This window comes from Bubalus bubalis, chromosome 5, assembly GCF_019923935.1.
Source record: "Bubalus bubalis isolate 160015118507 breed Murrah chromosome 5, NDDB_SH_1, whole genome shotgun sequence".
In the NCBI taxonomy this organism is placed as follows: domain Eukaryota; kingdom Metazoa; phylum Chordata; class Mammalia; order Artiodactyla; family Bovidae; genus Bubalus; species Bubalus bubalis.
The window spans coordinates 121,646,179-121,662,959 of record NC_059161.1 but is presented as its reverse complement, the minus strand read 5'-3'; the positions used below and the strand labels follow the sequence as shown (position 1 = coordinate 121,662,959).

General features: G+C 53.0%; 1 protein-coding gene across 2 annotated transcripts; it reads left to right on the top strand.

Moving 5' to 3' along the window:
* The first annotated feature begins 1,850 nt into the window (after positions 1-1,850).
* Positions 1,851-15,973, top strand: FADS1 (fatty acid desaturase 1). 2 transcript variants are annotated; one of them, XM_025286505.3, is made up of 12 exons: positions 1,851-2,191; positions 4,514-4,624; positions 5,164-5,361; positions 6,014-6,115; positions 6,219-6,347; positions 9,655-9,715; positions 11,553-11,629; positions 12,530-12,627; positions 12,802-12,898; positions 13,111-13,190; positions 13,308-13,433; positions 13,663-15,973. In XM_025286505.3, the coding sequence occupies exons 1-12, from the start codon at positions 2,000-2,002 to the stop codon at positions 13,712-13,714; spliced, it is 1,323 nt and encodes a 440-aa protein (XP_025142290.1). In that variant the 5' UTR covers positions 1,851-1,999; the 3' UTR covers positions 13,715-15,973. The 2 variants fall into 2 exon arrangements, with proteins under 2 accessions (XP_025142290.1, XP_025142291.1); XM_025286506.3 differs by having other exon boundaries at positions 4,514-4,684.
* The last annotated feature ends 808 nt before the right edge of the window (positions 15,974-16,781 follow it).

Below are 16,781 nucleotides of genomic sequence, written 5' to 3'. Positions count from 1 at the left end.
ATGAAAGTGAAAGAGGAGAGTGAAAAAGTTGGCTTAAAGCTCAACATTCAGAAAACTAAGATCATGGCATCTGGTCCCATCACTTCATGGCAAATAGATGGGGAAACAGTGGAAACAGTGTCAGACTATTTTTTTTGGCTCCAAAATCACTACAGATGGTGACTGCAGCCATGAAATTCAACGACGCTTATTCCTTTGAAGGAAAGTTATGACCAACCTAGACAGCATATTGAAAAGCAGAGACATTACTTTGCCAACAAAGGTCCGGCTAGTCAAGGCTATGGTTTTTCCAGTGGTTATGTATGGATGTGAGAGTTGGACTGTGAAGAAAGCTGAGTGCCGAAGAATTGATGCTTTTGAACTGTGGTGTTGGAGAAGACTCTTGAGAGTCCCTTGGACTGCAAGGAGATCCAACCAGTCCATTCTAAAGATCAGTCCTGGGTGTTCATTGGAAGGAATGATGCTAAAGCTGAAACTCCAATACTTAGGCCACTTCATGCGAAGAGTTGACTCACTGGCAAAGACTCTGATGCTGGGAGGGATTGAGGGCAGGAGGAGAAGGGGACGACAGAGGATGAGATGGCTGGATGGCATCACCGACTCGATGGACGTGAGTTTGAGTGAACTTTGGGAGTTGGTGATGGACAGGGAGGCTTGGCGTGCTGCAATTCATGGGGTCGCAAACAGTCAGACACGACTGAGTGACTGAACTGAACTGAACATTCACAACGTACTAAAAACAGTGCCTGGCAAATAGTATGTGCTTTGTAAAGTGCTTTCTGAATAAATAAAATTTAACACATGAACTGAGCTTCTTCATAACTCTAACGGCTTCTTAACTGCCCCCGCCCCTCCCAACCCGGAAGCTTCTGTGTTCTTTTTCACATTTTCGGAAAGCTCAGAGCTCCAAGCCCCTAAGCTACCTAAAGGCATCCTGCAGCTCGCAGGTGCCTCCAGATAGAGGAGGGATGCCTCAACAGGAAAATCCAGGCTGTTCACTCAGGGCCTCACAGAGACTCGGAGATGCTGGGCCACTTCTTTTTATTTAAGGATGGCAGTTACTTGGGAGAATAATAAAAAAAAAAAAAAGAACAAAAATGAAAACAACAAGCAAAAAAGGCAAACAGGGTTATAACATTTGTAGGGCATTTTTAACGTTATACTGAGCACAGTAAAGCACTAACTATTCCCACCCACCTCCAGAGCCAACACCCCATAATTATGCTTTTGCAAGGTAACTGCCAAGGGTTCTGACTTTCATTCCAGTCACTCAACCGGTGGAGCTACATGGGGAGAAAGCGGGAGAATTCATCAGGTCACGGTCTGGAACAAGCGAGGATGCCCCCACTCCAAAGACAAGGAAGGCCCCTGGGACAGCCCCCTCCACACCCCCTCGCCAAACCCCAAAACCTTCAACCCTGTAGGCATGGCAGGCCTCCTTGGCAACGAGGCCCGCCCTTCATCCACCCACTCACCCGGCTCATCCTCTGCCCACTGCCCTCCACCCCGGCCGAGCCCACCCTACCCTAGAGGCCCAGGGCGCCCGCGCACTCGGTGCCCCCCTCCCCGAGCCGGGCCCCGCACCCAGGAGTCTTCACAGGAACCGTTATCCAGTCCGCGGCGCCCCCTGTGAGCGAAAGGCGAGAGTCGAAAAGTGGGATCCGGCGGCGACCCCAGCAAGGTGCCCGCAAGGGGGCGCGCGTTCCGGCCCGCCGCCCTCCTGCCAAGACCCTCCCGAAGCGCAAGTCGGAGCTGGGCGGGCGGGGAGGCGGGGACTTGCTCCCCGCGCCACGCGTTTCGACCAATAGGAGCGCGCGCAGGGGGCTCGGCGCCAACACCCCTCAGTGGCTGAAAACCCGGTGCGCGAGCGGGGGGGATCCGGACGCGCACCAGCGGACCGGCTACCGGAGCCTACGAGGCCGGCGCGCGCTACCCCGAGGGGCCTGTGCCCGCGCCTGACCGCAGCCACCCAGCTGGCGCGCGTTGTTGCCCGGCCCCGATGGCCCCCGAGACCCCGGCCCAGGGGCCGACCCCGCGCTATTTCACCTGGGACGAAGTGGCTCAGCGCTCTGGACGTGAAAAAGAGCGGTGGCTCGTGATTGACCGAAAGGTGTACAACATCAGTGAATTCGTCCGCCGGCATCCCGGGGGCTCCCGGGTCATCAGCCACTACGCGGGGCAGGATGCCACGGTGAGCGCTGCCAGACGAGGGCACCGGAGGAAGCGGGACCGGACGGCTAGAGCTGGAGGCTCAGCGCGCGAGACAGGAAGTTTGGCAGTCGTGGTTGAACACTTTCTAGTTCTAGGAAAAGCCGGGAGGCGCAGGAGCGTACCTGTTGCTGGGTGACTGGGTGTGCTGCCAAATCGGGATGCAAGGGCAGGAGAGGCGGTGAAAAAGTGGAGTCTGGGGAGTAGGGACTGAGGCTGGCAATGTGCACGCACAGACAAAGGGCCGCGCCACCGCTCTGTGGGCTCTGTTGGCGGCCCGGAATCTGCGGTCTCGAAGCGTGGGCAGGCCGGGGAGCAGGGCTAGGAGAGAGAAGCTCCGGGGTGCGGGGCTTCCCGACGGCGGACCTGCCGAGACCGAGAGGGGAGGGGTCAGTGGTGGGGAGAGGGATTCTTGACCTATCTGGGTGGCTGGGAGGGAAGCGCAGCGGCGTCTGGACCGAGCGTGCCTGGCTAGGCTGGCGAGTGCAGGCAGGACGGAGAACTGAGTTGGGGGAAAGCCACATGGCGCCTGCTGTCTTGGGAACCCTTGCACAGGGTGAAGAAGAGAGAGGGGATGGGGCAGCACTGGCCAGAGACGCCTAGCACCTGCTCGTGCCCAGGGAGGAATGGGGCCATTGTGCGGAAGGTGGGGAGCCTGCACCAGCATACACTTAGCTAGGACCCGAGAGCAGTCCTGGAATCCCGTGGGGAGGTCACTCAGCCTCAGTCCAGCAGGGTCTCCAGCTATTCGCCACAGCGGACAGCTGTTTGCACTCCTGGGCTCTAAGCCCGGTGCTGGTGGCATCCCTTCCTCGGGCCAGCGCGCTCACCAGCCCCAATTCTGCCGCTTCTCTCTCTAGACAATCTGCTAGCACCTCCCTTCTGAGTTCCAGAGCTGGTGGAGAGCGGGGTACTCCTTGGGACCCAGAGGTTGGAGCTTTTGCTTCGCTGTGTCCTCTCACCCTATATCCTTCGCCTGGCGCCGCGACCCTTTCTACTGTTCCCAGCTTTCTCCCTGCTTTCTCAGAGCGCCCCTCGGGCCACTAGGGTTCTTGTGATGTTGCGGTGGAGCCTAACCGTGTGAGGCCCAGCCCCTCCCTCGCACGCGCCAAGCCTGGGAGGCTGTGCTAGTCTCCGGAGAGACCACTGGGGCGCGCAGGCTGTGGCCGAAGGCGAAGATGTGGACTGGCGCATGCGTAGACGGAGCAGGCCCGAACGCTGGGGCTTCTTGCAGTGTGATTTGGGGGCCGGGGCTGGCTGCAGCCGGGAGCGCGATTGGTCCGGACTTGTGGTGCCACTGATCGCCGACTCCGCCCCGGCTCCCTCCTCGGTAGTGGCTTTGCCTTAGGGCCTGGGGCCTGTCTGACCTTCAGGACGTTAATCTCATCAATTTAGTCACTGAGGACCCCACCTTGGAGAACCAAAATTGGTGCGCCAGGGCATGGGGTGTTCAGAGTGGGAGGAGAAATATGGAAGGCTGACCAGAACAGCTGTGGAGCAAAGTAGGAGAAATGCACAAGCCCCTAGTGGACACAAGAAGTCTCCCTCCTCACGTTTCATGAGCCATCCAGAGGAAAGGCCAGCCCAGGCGCGGCTTTCTGTGGTCCCCCCTCCCTGTGCTTCCTGTTCCTTGGTGTGGTACCCTTCAGATCAGATCAGATCAGTTGCTCAGTCGTGTCCGACTCTTTGCAACCCCATGAATCGCAGCACGCCAGGCCTCCCTGTCCATCACCAACTCCCGGAGTTCACTGAGACTCACGTCCATCGAGTCAGTGATGCCATCCAGCCATCTCATCCTCTGACGTCCCCTTCTCCTCTTGCCCCCAGTCCCTCCCAGCATCAGAGTCTTTTCCAAGGAGTCAACTCTTGGCATGAGGTGGCCAAAGTACTGGAGTTTCAGCTTTAGCATCATTCCTTCCAAAGAAATCCCAGGGCTGATCTCCTTCAGAATGGACTGGTTGGATCTCCTTGCAGTCCAAGGGACTCTCAAGAGTCTTCTCCAACACCACAGTTCAAAAGCATCAATTCTTCAGCGCTCAGCCTTCTTCACAGTCCAACTCTCACATCCATACATGACCACAGGAAAAAACAGACCACAGATGCTGTGGGTGATCTTGAGTGGTGGACACTAGGGACTAGTCTGAGCAGCTTCAAAGGGAGGCTGCCTGGAGGGCGGTGGTCTCCGTTTGAACTTGGGTGCAGTGTCCTTGCAGGATCAGGAGGATGGCCTTTGGTGTGAGCCCTCCACAAGCCCAGGGGGCAGGGCTGACTTCCTCACTGTTCTGTCTTCTCCCCATCCTTGCAGGATCCCTTTGTGGCGTTCCACATCAACAAGGGCCTTGTGAGGAAGTATATGAACTCCCTCCTGATTGGAGAGCTGTCTCCGGAGCAGCCCAGCTTTGAGCCCACTAAGAATGTGAGACCCTGTGGTGATGGAGGGGCAGAGGGTAGAAGACAGGCCTCCATATGCTCACAGGTGACCACAGTCAGTAGTTCTTGCAAATCTTGAGATCCTTGCTTCTCCCACATAGTTGTTGGGTTTCAGGGCCTTTGGAAGCTGTGGTTCTCACAAGGCCACCACCACTACCATCACCATCCTCAACCCGAGACCAATCAACTGAGCACTTAACTCTGTGCCAAGTATAACATCATATAATTCACAGTTCCAGATGAGAAAACTGAGGCTCAGAGATTAAGCAACATGACCAAGGATCACACTGTCAGTAAGTGGCAGAGCAAGGGTAGAATGATTCTGTTTAACTCCAGAGACCAAATGGTCTTACACTTGATCCCACAGCACCTCCTGTTATCCTTGGCATTGTGGTACCTTTACCTAGGACTGTGGGCTTCCTCAGTTATCGCAGTGGGAGTACCTTGAGCTTAAGAGGGATCTTGGCTCCAGTGCTGGGTTGCATTGGGGAGAATAACAGCCTTTCCATCTCCACTCTTCTACAGAAAGAGCTGATTCATGAGTTCCGGGAGCTGCGGGCCACGGTGGAGCGGATGGGGCTCATGAAGGCCAACCCTGTCTTCTTCCTGCTGTACCTGCTGCACATCCTGCTGCTGGACATCGCTGCCTGGCTCACTCTCTGGCTCTTTGGGACGTCCTTGGTGCCCTTCCTCCTGTGTTCCGTGCTGCTCAGTATAGTTCAGGTGAGAGCCCTGCCTCACCCAGCATCTGTAGGGTAAGTTCTTTGTACCCCTTAGGAGGCCACTGAGGACGCAGCAGGAGAGTTGGTACAAGAAGAGAACGCCTGTTCTGTTGTCTGTGGCTTCTCTCTGCTCATCTTCACCACACACACACCTTCCATTTCTCCCACTGCCTCTAGCTGCTCCTCCCAGGGTTCCCTTCTTCTTGTGGCATGTCTCCTCAGAAACTTCATGTTCAGATTCTGTCATGGTCCAGGTGTGTCAAAAAACCAAGGTTCTGGTTTCTCGGTAAAGCTTGGCTTCCCCTGCTCCCCACCACAACACTGCCCCAACACCTGGCTATCATAACCCACTTGTTCATTAAGCCTCCTGCTTGCCTGAGTTTGTCACTCCGTCCCAGTCTGTAGTTCTGGATGTTTAGTCCATCAGAAGTCACAGAGGCCCAGAGCTGGAGACTCCAAAGAACAGAGAAGGGATAGTGACTGGCCCCAGCTCTCATGTGAGTTGGTGGCAGAGGCAGGACCCAGACTTCCTGACTCCTTTCTGGATGTACTCAGTTTGGCCAGCACAGGCCAGGTGGATGAGGGAAGGGGGAGAGGCCGAGTCAGTTCAGATGGACGCTGGGCTGCTCTCAGCACTAACCCTTCTCACTCAGGCCCAGGCTGGCTGGCTGCAGCATGACTTTGGACACCTGTCTGTCTTCGGGACCTCTAAGTGGAACCACCTGGTACATCATTTTGTGATCGGTCACCTGAAGGTCAGTGGGATGGGGAGGAACTCTCTGAAACTCAAGTTGACGACGGGCTGCCCAGGGGAGAGGGGACACAAGGCTTTCATACTCACACCCCACTTTTCTGTAGGGGGCCCCTGCCAGCTGGTGGAACCACTTGCACTTCCAGCACCATGCCAAGCCCAACTGCTTCCGCAAAGACCCCGACATCAACATGCACCCCTTCTTCTTTGCCCTGGGGAAGGTCCTCTCTGTGGAGGTGAGCAGAGGTATCAGTGATGTTCTTGGAGCACAGAAACCAGCCAGCACAGTGAGCTTGTGGGGAAGTGCTCACTGGGCTGGTCTGTGTGGGTAAGACATTGCAGGCCGGGCTGGCCGGGCGACTGTTTGGAAGTCGTGGGAGGCCATAGGGAATAAAAAGGCTGCCCAGGACAGACTAAGTCCTTCGTAGTGAGTTCAAGTCAGCAAATAGCTGTTGCAGAAAGGTACCACGTGCTGCCAAGGACCCAAAGGATGACCAGATTGCTGTGCAAACGCTGCTCAACCTTGAAGGAAGGCGATGGATGGTCCTCCTCGCAGGTGCTTTTTAGACACCCCCACCCCAGGCAGTCAACCCCCTGCACTTTGTAATCATCCCACTCGCATCCTACTGTGTCATCGTCTCCCCCACAACAGCTAGACTGGATTACACCTCTGACGCCCATTGCCTAGAATATTCATCCACTGAGTAATTCCTCCTGCCCACCTGATTCTAGTCTGACTTTCAGGGTGGTCAGCACTGGGTTTGAGTTGCCATCTGAGGCTGTGAGCAACAATTACACTGCAGCCGCTACGGGATGAATTCCTGAGAGTGGCTGGGAGACCTTGTGAACCTGTAGTGAGTGCTAGGCAACAGAAGGCTGTGAGTGGCCAGTGGAGTTCTTTGAAAAGTTGATTTAAAACCCTTTGTCCCAAGGCTCTGGGCAGTAGTCAGAGCTTTGCCAGGTCCCCCTCCCCCACTCCATGACATGCTGTGACATTTCAGCACACCCAGAATTAAACAGTTGTTAAAAACATTTCAGTTCCAGGCCTGAATTCGAGACAGCCTGGCCGTCCTTCCTCTCTGGCCATGAGAAGAACTCTATGGGAAGGTTCTGGCAGCACTGGCTGTCCTAGCACTAGGAACCCCTAGCTTGGGGCTTGTATTTCCTCTGACCACAAGGTTCTAATTTTCCCACTTCCTGAAAAGAGACTTGGTTGCTATGTGCCCAACACTGTGCAAATGACATACCGGCCCTGGCTTCCCCTGGCTCAGGTGGCTCCTTAGAGCAGTGTGGGTTGTTTACTGGGCACAGCATGAGGCTCCTGGTAGCACTTCTGTTGCCACTATAAAGATTTTTTTTAAAAAAGGATGAGAGTCTTAAGTGGAAGGGAACCTTCTCATACCACTGCCTCTGTTGCTTCTTTTTTTCCCCTCTGTTGTTTCTTGGTACTCGGGTTTTTAGGAAATTCCTTTCTGTAGACACTAAAAATAGAGAATGCTCTGGGACCAAAATAACTCTCTGGTGTTTTGGGGGTTTTTTTGTTTTTTGTTTTTTTTTTCTTTGGTTTGTTTAGTTACAAGGCTGAGGATAGGCTGTCTGTTAGGAAATGCGTGGGTTACAGACTGCTTGGCTCTTGGTTCAGCCTCAGAGGGTCCAGACTGAGCACTGACCCCTGGGCTGACCCAGGAGCATCTGTCCCAGTGCCTTCCAGCTCCCCTGGAGAACATGGGAAATGTAGGGAACTCTTCATATAGAGATAACTTTACTGGCCTTCAAGAGCTGAAACACAGTGGGGCAGTTATCAGCATTGTAATGGCCATTACAGTCTTGATTGCCATTCAAGGAGGCAGCCGGCAGACAGAGCTCCCTTCTGCAATAGTTCCATGACAAGAAGGCCAGAGTTCTACCTACCTACTCCACCAAACATGGCAGATACTTCTCTTCCAGCTTCTCCCTCTTAGTTAATGTTTCTTGGGATGGGATGCTGCCTTCAAAACATATTCCCAATCCATAGACTTCTCCATCTCCTCTGCCTCCCATCCCTGGGTCTGGTCCATCTCAGATCTGGAATACTGGTTCAGTCTCCTTGCTGGTCTCCCTTCAACTCTGCCTGACCCCTGTGGTTCATTCTCCCCACCACTAGCCAGAGTGAGCCTTTAAAGGGCAAAGCAGATCCTGCCAAATGCTGAAGGCCAACCAGGGCTTCCCATCACTTTTGGAATAAAATCCAAACTCCTTCCTGTAGCCTTCCCAGGGCCAGCGTGATTTGCCCATCCCAAGTTTTCTGGCTTTATTGACTGTTCTCCCTTTTATATTCCCAGCCGCACTGGCCTTCCTCTGTCCCTTGAATACCCCAAACCTTTGTTCCCTCCGCTTTACCTGCTTTTCCTCCCAGCATCAGCACTGACGGCTCCTTCTCATCATTCAGGTCTCCATTCTGATGTCAGGGCCCCAAGGAGGCCGTATCTGACTATCCTACCCAAGACACTGCCTCCCTCCCTTTCAGTCATATTTTACTGTTTTTAATCTGTAATTATCTTCGACTCTGTCTATAAGGTCATTACCAGCTCCCTCTCCTAAGATTATAAGCTCCACGAGGGTAGGAATTTTATGTTGCTCATCTCTGTATACTCACACCTAGAACAGTGCCAGGCACACAGACACTTAATACTTGTTGAATGAATCAGTTAACGTAGGAAGAATGCTGCATTTAGCAAAAGTGCCTGGCACAGTCTCAGTAAATGTTCTGTCAAAACAGCAAATGGACTTATGAAGGAAGGATGAGCTCTGGGGTATCCTGCTCTGGGGTAGAGTTCCTCCTGTACCCTGTGGTCGTCTGGTCATCAGAATCAACGAGGGCACATGGGGCAGAAGGAGCTGTTGAAGGAGAGTGCAGAGTTCCGCTGTCATGGTTTTGAATGCTCTCATTAGGGCACCCTGGCTGAACTGGCAGCAGCTCGCCTTACCACCTGCTGGCTTGCCAGGACCTTCAGATTGCCAAGCTGTTCTTGGTATTCTTTCCACAAATATTTGGCATGTATTGCTTAGCTTTCAAGGGATTTTATAAAGTTCATGTTGACATCTGAAGAAACCGAATGATTTTGGAGGTCAGGGGCTGGGACATAGAGAGACTGCTGGCCCATATACGGGTGAAGATGGTTGTCTGTGGAGACCCTGGTGTCCAAAAAGTACCAGATGGAGACAGGAAGGGGAGGTGGGGGGCCCTGGAAACCTTTCAAGGATGTCTCTGGATGAACATGGGGAGCCCTGAGGACACCCAGGCTCTGCTGTGCTCATGCCTTGTACAGGTGTGAGCTATCAAGCTGCATCCATGGTATGGTGAGCTTAGCAAGCCCAGCAGCTTGGGCTTCATGTGCCAGGAGCTGGAGGTCAGGCTGGGCCTATGGGCGCCTTCCATGGTGCCAGCACACTGACGGCCCCGCTGTAGGCTTCTGCTCCTGCTCGGGGAAGAGCCAGCGTCACAAGGGGAGGGCAATGGGTGACTGGCCTGTGGGTGCTGATGTGTGTGCTTTTCCTTCCCAGCTCGGGAAACAGAAGAAAAAGTACATGCCCTACAACCACCAGCACAAATACTTTTTCCTGAGTGAGTATCCTCCAGCACCAGGGGGGCCGCTGCCTTGGCAGGGGCTGCCAACTGGGGTGTGAGTAGAGAATAAGCCTCCTGGGATGACAGTGTTTGAAGTTAAGGCTGGAGGAAGTTCTCCTCATGGAACAGGTTACTCCCTGCAAGGCAAAGTCTTAGCTTCTAAGGCTAATGTTTGGTCAAAGGTCACTGGTGTTGGGATCAAACTAGTTCCTCCAGGCCCACGCTGGCTTCCACAGGGGAACTGAGTGGTGGGGAGGAAGCCTGATTAAACCTGTGAAACTTCACTTTGATTTGTCAAGCATACATCAGGGTCAAGGTGGGGCACAGTCCAACTCCCTGGGGGACAAAAGGTAGCTAGACTAGCAACGGGAGGATTGGACCGCAAGAGGGAGCAGAAGAGACAACATTTCTATGGTTGTTTTAAGCTCTTTTCTTTCTTCCTTTTTTAAAAATGCCTGTTTATTTGGCTGTGTTGGGTCTTAGCTGCTGCATGAAGGAACCTCACTGTGGATATAGACTCTAGTTGTTGTGTGCCAGCCCTGGAGAGCACCAGCCTCAGTAGTTGAGGAGTGCGGGCTTAGTTACTCCACGGCATGTGAGATCTTAGTTCCCTGACCAGGGGGCAAACCCAAGACCCCTACACTGCAAGGCGGATTCCTAACCACTGGACCACCAGGGAAGTTGTTAAGCTCTTTCTGAAGACTGGTGCTGCTTTAAAGATCTGCTCCATAATGCCTGTGCTGGTGGTTTAGTCACTAAGTCGTGTTCGACTCTTGCGACCCCATGGACAGTAGCCTGCCAGGCTCTGTCCGTGGGATTCTCCAGGCAAGAACACTGGAGTGGGTTGCCATTTCCTTCTCCAGGGGATCTTCCCAACCCAGGAATCGAACCCAGGCCTCCTGCTTTGCAGGCAGATTCTTTACCCCTTCCATAATGTCTAAGGAATTTTAAACGTCAGCCGTTCCCCCAAGGCGGGGATGATTCCATTGATCTCATTTTAGTTCAAGGGAATTTATCTTAACTGCCTGGAATTCCATCCCTATGGAGAAACAGGGATGGGATAGAAACATTGGAAGAAAGGCTAGAATCCATGGCACATCAGGATAGAAGAGCCATGGGTGAGCATCGTGATGCTGGGTTATAGGTAACTTGAGGGCCCTGCGGAGAAGGGACACAGAAGGAAACCGACTAGCACAGTGGATGAGCTGCTTCAACTCCCAGTTCTGAGAGATGCTCTTGCGCCCCTTCCATAGTTGACTTCCAGGCTGCTTCAGGTTGGGTGGGACCAGCTCATTTCCCTAGTCTAGGGAAGTGAGCTTTCAGCCTGTGGAGGATCAGCAGGGTCCCCCCACTCAGCACACACACTTTCCAGCTCCTGTCCCTTCACCCGTGCGGTGGAGCAGCCAGGAGCAGGGGGCTGATGGGTGCAAGGATGGGCATAGGGCCAGGAGGAGGCAGAGGCAGAGGCAGGGCTGAAGACAGGGCAGCTAAGCTCGGGGAGGGAGAGCAGCTCCTTCTTCAAGGCATAGGTGCAGGGCAGCTTCCACACCAAGTGAAGCTTGTTTCCCCACCCGTCCTCTTCCACTGAAGAGAATGCCATGCCCTTCCCCTCACCCTCTCAGCATCCATGGGAGATTCCCCTTTCTTCAGACTGGCATTCATGCCCACTTTCAGTGCCTGGTCGGTCCTAATGGATTCAGGGGGGTGGCTGGAGGGGCAACAGGAGATGGCAGAGGCGCAGCCCTGTGCTGGAGGCCATCTGTCCCATACCAGCTGGCCCTTGGCAACCCTTCTGCAGCTCACACTTCCTCCCATGTCTCCATTTCGTCCCCAGTTGGGCCCCCAGCCTTGCTGCCTGTCTACTTCCAGTGGTATATTTTCTACTTTGTTATCCAGAGGAAGAAGTGGGTGGTAAGTATCCATAGCCCCCAGATCCCACATCCTTTGTCTCCAGTACTCTGAGGGCTGGGAATGGGGTTCCCCAGAGAAAATCCCACTGGGGTTTACTCCAGGCCTAATTTAGAGCAAAGTAGCAGAACCAGGTAGAGACCTCCCATATCTCTAGATGAGATGATTTGGGCTCAGCAGGCAACCTGACTTCTGATGCCCTATTTCATTCAGCGACTATCTCCTAAGGTCACTGTGCTTGGCATAAAGCAGGGGCCAGGCTGGGTAGGGGGAAGAGGAATGAGAGACGGCCCCTACTCTCAGGAAATGTCTGATGAAGCAGGATGTGATTACAACCAGAGAAAAGGTATAGGTTGAAGGTTCTGAGATTCCAAAAGGGAGCTGACTGCACCTGGCTGGATGGGAGGCATCAGAAAGGACTTCATGACATCTTTTCTAGCTGGCCGTGGACAGGTAGAGGTGGGGAAGTGGGAATGGACTCTGAGCAGAGAAGCTGGGAATTAATGGGGGAATTTGGTCACTGGATGAGGGTTGCTGGACTTGGGTGTCAGGGAAGGAGAGTGATGCAGGAAATTGATTGACAGTTTGATCAGGGTACTGGCACGGACTGAGCTGTGATCCTGGAAGATTCATTTGGCAGCCAGAAGGAGGACAGAGATGGGTTGGGGGGAACTGGAGACAGGGAGACCTGGCACCTGTGAAGGAAATAAGCAAGGAGAGCTGGGGGCGCTGCTCAGAACAGAGCAGCAGTGCTAGATGGCACTGGAGGGGGCAGCTGAGAGAGGCCGCTGTGACCACCCAATCTCGGGACCAGGGAGGGTGGCTGCTCCATGCAGAGAAACAGGCGCTGCAAGAGGAGAGGTGCTTTGTGGCATCACAGGGCTCTCTTGCCTCTTGCTACAGGACTTGGCCTGGATGATCACTTTCTACATCCGAATCTTCCTCACTTACGTGCCGCTGTTGGGACTGAAAGGCTTCCTGGGGCTTGCCTTCATGGTCAGGTAGTACTTGATGGGGGAGCAGGGGCTGGTGCAGAGAAGCAGACGTTTGGGAATAACCAGTCTAGTCTGGGAGTGTTGGCTGGGGAAGGTGCTGGGCTGGAGCAGTTATTTGATGGAGAGTGAGAACTCTGGCCTCTGCTTGTACTGATTTTATCTGGGTGCCTTACCCACCAGGTTCCTGGAAAGCAATTGGTTTGTGTGGGTTTCACAGATGAACCACATCCCCATGCACATTGACCATGACCGCAACATGGACTGGGTCTCCACCCAGGTAAGGCACAGTCACTTGAAAGACCTGGGCATAACACAATTAAAAGGGTGGGTGGGTACAGACCCAAACCTTGCCTCGTTAGCTGGACATTTCTCTCCTGCCACCATGTGGAGAAGGGAGTGACTGAAGCAGGCCAGCTTTGCCTGAAGAAGGCTGGGCTGGCCCTTTCATCGGGTACCCAGAGCCATGCTCCCTCTGACCTTCCCCTCCAGCTCCAGGCAACATGCAACGTCCACAAGTCAGCCTTCAATGACTGGTTCAGTGGCCACCTCAACTTCCAGATTGAGCACCAGTGAGTAGGGAGGCCGGGGAGGCAGGGACTTGGGGAGGGTTCACATAGCGGGGGGAGGAGGGGGTGGTGCGGGGACAGAGGAGCTGGAGCCACTGACTGTCCCTGTTATCCCTGAAGTCTTTTCCCCACGATGCCTCGACACAATTACCACAAAGTGGCTCCCCTGGTGCAGTCCCTGTGTGCCAAGCATGGCATAAAGTACCAGTCCAAGCCCCTGTTCTCAGCCTTCGCTGACATTGTCCAGTGAGTATCTGAGCTTGGGAAGAGGGCAAGGTGGCGGGGTCGGTGATAAGAGTGCAGGGTGGGAACCACGGCAGTGCTTCCAGGGTCTTCTGGAATGGAGGGTCACCAAGCAAAGGGGCCTTGCATCACCTCTGGAAGGGCCTCGCTGCTGTACTTCTGTGGGTGGTCTGCCTTTGGGCTCTGCTCCGGCCTGTTTCCCTCACCACCTGCCCTCATCTTGCCCCCACAGCTCACTGAAGGAGTCTGGGCAGCTCTGGCTAGATGCCTATCTCCACCAATAACAGCCGCCTCCCTCTGCAAGAAGGGTTATGGCACCAAAGCAGACGGAAGCCTGGGGGCAATGCCACTACAATCCTAATATTCAGAGGGGGTGGGTTTGAGGAGACAACAGGTTTGCACTCAAACCCCTCCCCTTTATTTTCCAGGCATAGATCTAAGACCCAAAGGGGTGGGGGAAACACACAAGCCCCCTGAAAGGAGGGGTGGAGCTTCTGGGACAGGGCTGAGTCTTCTTTCTTTTTTTTTGTTTGGCAGATGCAGGTGGCTGGTGAGCTAAGAGGGAGGCAGGAGGGTATGGGAATAGGGAAGGTCTACTGAGCCCAGAAATCAGGAAGAGATTCAGCACTGAAATTTCACCCAGGAAGGGGAGGCGCTCAGCCCACTGGTCCACTTCTTGGTGCCTTCTCTACCCTGGCTTGCAAACCTCAAGAGGTTCACAGGCTGGAGGAAGATAGAGCAGCTGAACCGCCTGGGCAAGATTTAGAATTCTGAGGCCTGGCATAGTGCGTGGCCTGGGAGCTCAACTCACTCTAGGGCTAGGTGTGACCCATGCCTGCTTCAGACTCTTCAAGAAGCAGTTTTTCCACTTTGAGAAGCAGGGTGGCAGAGGGGAGCAGAGGCCAGGGCTGTGCTGTTGGAGGTGTGCAGCCCTGAAGGCTGCTAACGCTACTGGATTTGGTCTTGTGTTCCATCTAGGGTACCAAGGGAGCCTGAGGCTGCCAGTGGAGTCGCTGGCCATTAAAAATCCTTTCAGCTTTTGACTGCTTCTCTTAACTATCACCCAAGGGACAGAACACTCCTAGGATGCAGAGTCTACTTCTTGCTCCATAAGCAAGTTGGGCACGTGGGGCACTCAGTCTTCTCCATAGAAACAAACTGGGGCTCCCAGTGGTTTCCCTGTACTCCCCTACTTGTAATTCCAAATTTAGTAAAAATAGCAGTCAAGTGAGCACAAGTGACCAGGCCGGGGGAGAGACTGGAATCACTAATCGTGATGAAAACACAAGAGTTCAGTCACAAAGAACATAATGGCTCTAAGAGATTTTCTATAACAAATTATGTTACAGCATCACTTTTGAGCAGGGGCATTGCTCAAAATGACTTAGTTCTTATCAGAAATAGGAAGATAAAAAACAGAAGTCTGACCATCATGGCTGTCCTTTAGAATCCTTACTCTGGCAACTATGTTCAAGTGTCTCTCTCTGCTGGAGACCAGGTAGGAATTTAGGAGAATCTCTTAAAAGTGTATCAGTCTAACACTGAAATACAATTTTTTAATCCCGTTTCCCCCCCCCCCCCCCCCCCCCAAAAAAGATTGAAAACAGTTTAACCCATCTCTAGAGAGGGAATGCCGGGACTGTGCCCCACAGGTTATCAGCATTCACATCCCCACCCCCACAGCCTTTCAGTTCAGGTGATATCAATTCACCTGTTCAACAGCATCTTCTCTAAGCATACTGAGTATTCTGGACACTGGAAAGAGAACCTTAAACTAGAAGAAAAAAGCAGAGACCTGGGAGCATTCGTATTTAGTTTAGGAAGAGAATGGCGAAGAGATGAGAGTGATAATCAGGGCGATGAAGGGCCTAGGGCATGTTGGGGTGGGGTTAGAGGCACCACCTAACAGGGTTTGCAGTTACTTAAAATAGACTTTTACATACACACACACACACACACACAGGAAACCAGGTTACAGATTTTAGATCTTTTCCATTGGGGCAGAACAACTGAGAAGCAGATTGGAGAGTCTGCTTTCACTGGCTCTTCACTCTAGAATAGGTTCTAAACCTAGCCTATTAGGCCACCTGGCTTTGGGCCCAGGCTGCCCAATCTGAGCAAAGCTAGTGGGTCTTACTGAGCCAAGTCCAGGTCCTCAAAGCACTTCAACCACTGTGGCCTTCTCCCCTTATTCTGGCCCAGTGTGGTCTCACATGGCCACAAAGGGACAGACGAGTAACAAAAAGCTCAGAGCTGCAAGATAACATGAGAGATCTCACAATGACAGGATCCACACCATGACAGGAGAAAACAGGATGAGAGAGGATACATTGCCTCTCTGGTCATAGATGTGGCAGCACTAACATTTGAACTCACTTTTTAACAACTCCAACTTCTAGGCTGTCTTGTTACTTTCCTCTTCCTACCACTCTGCCACAGGCCTTTTAAGTAGACCCTGTTGTCAGTATCCTTTTTGTGTGTACCAGTGTTGTTACCATGTGCCGATGAAATCAAACTGAGAAATAAAAGTTAATTTGACCAAACAAAGGCTCTTCATTTATAATCCATGATGCTTTCCTGTACCTGTTGATAGGGCTGCCTGTTCCTCTGCTTCAGATTACTACCTACCGCTACAGCTCTAACTGTCTAGAACATGAGCCCCCTTGGGGTACAGGGAGGATTGTCAGACCCCTCTGAAAAACACCAAGGTTCGGATGAACTGTGGCAAGAAGGCCAACCCCTTCCCATGACACTCAAGTGTTTAAATGCTAGACTGCCTGTGTACACTAAGCGGTTTCAGCACTCAGTGTAGATGGCCTGCCTATACTAAGTGGGTTCAGTGCTCAGTGTAAACGGCCTGCATACACTAAGTGGGTTCAGTGCTCAGTGTAGACAGCCTGCATACACTAAGGGGGTTCGGCACTCAGTGTAGACAGCCTGCATACACTAAACGGTTTCAGTGCTCAGTGTAGACGGCCTGCAAACACTAAGTGGTTTCAGGGCTCAGTGCATCATCTCCTATCATGAGGCAATGACCTCACCCTTTTAAACTCATATCTAATCTCAGTGTAGGTGATCTCCATAAGACTGCTTTTTGCTGACTCAGAGTTGGACTGCAAAGCAATGCCCTTTCAACCAGTGCCCTACTAGAATAGCTCTCCTCTCCGATCAAGAATATTAGAATGTGCTAAATAAAATGTGAAGGACTAATTCTCCCTGCAGTGGTTAATAAACTTCTAGAAAAGACCAGGTAATTCCGAAGACAAAGCACTCTACCTGCCACCCAAGAAGACAGGCCCTTAACTGGGGCTACTGCGTCAAGGCAGTAATTCCCGAGTCTTCCCACTTCTG

Bases quoted from the DNA above. Each gene is read 5' to 3' on its own strand.
- FADS1 (XM_025286506.3), top strand. From the start codon at position 2,000: ATGGCCCCCGAGACCCCGGCCCAGGGGCCGACCCCGCGCTATTTCACC. The intron at 4,685-5,163 runs GTGACCACAGTC...ACTCTTCTACAG, and splicing joins AGGCCTCCATATGCTCACAG to AAAGAGCTGATTCATGAGTT. The intron at 12,899-13,110 runs GTAAGGCACAGT...CTTCCCCTCCAG, and splicing joins TGGACTGGGTCTCCACCCAG to CTCCAGGCAACATGCAACGT.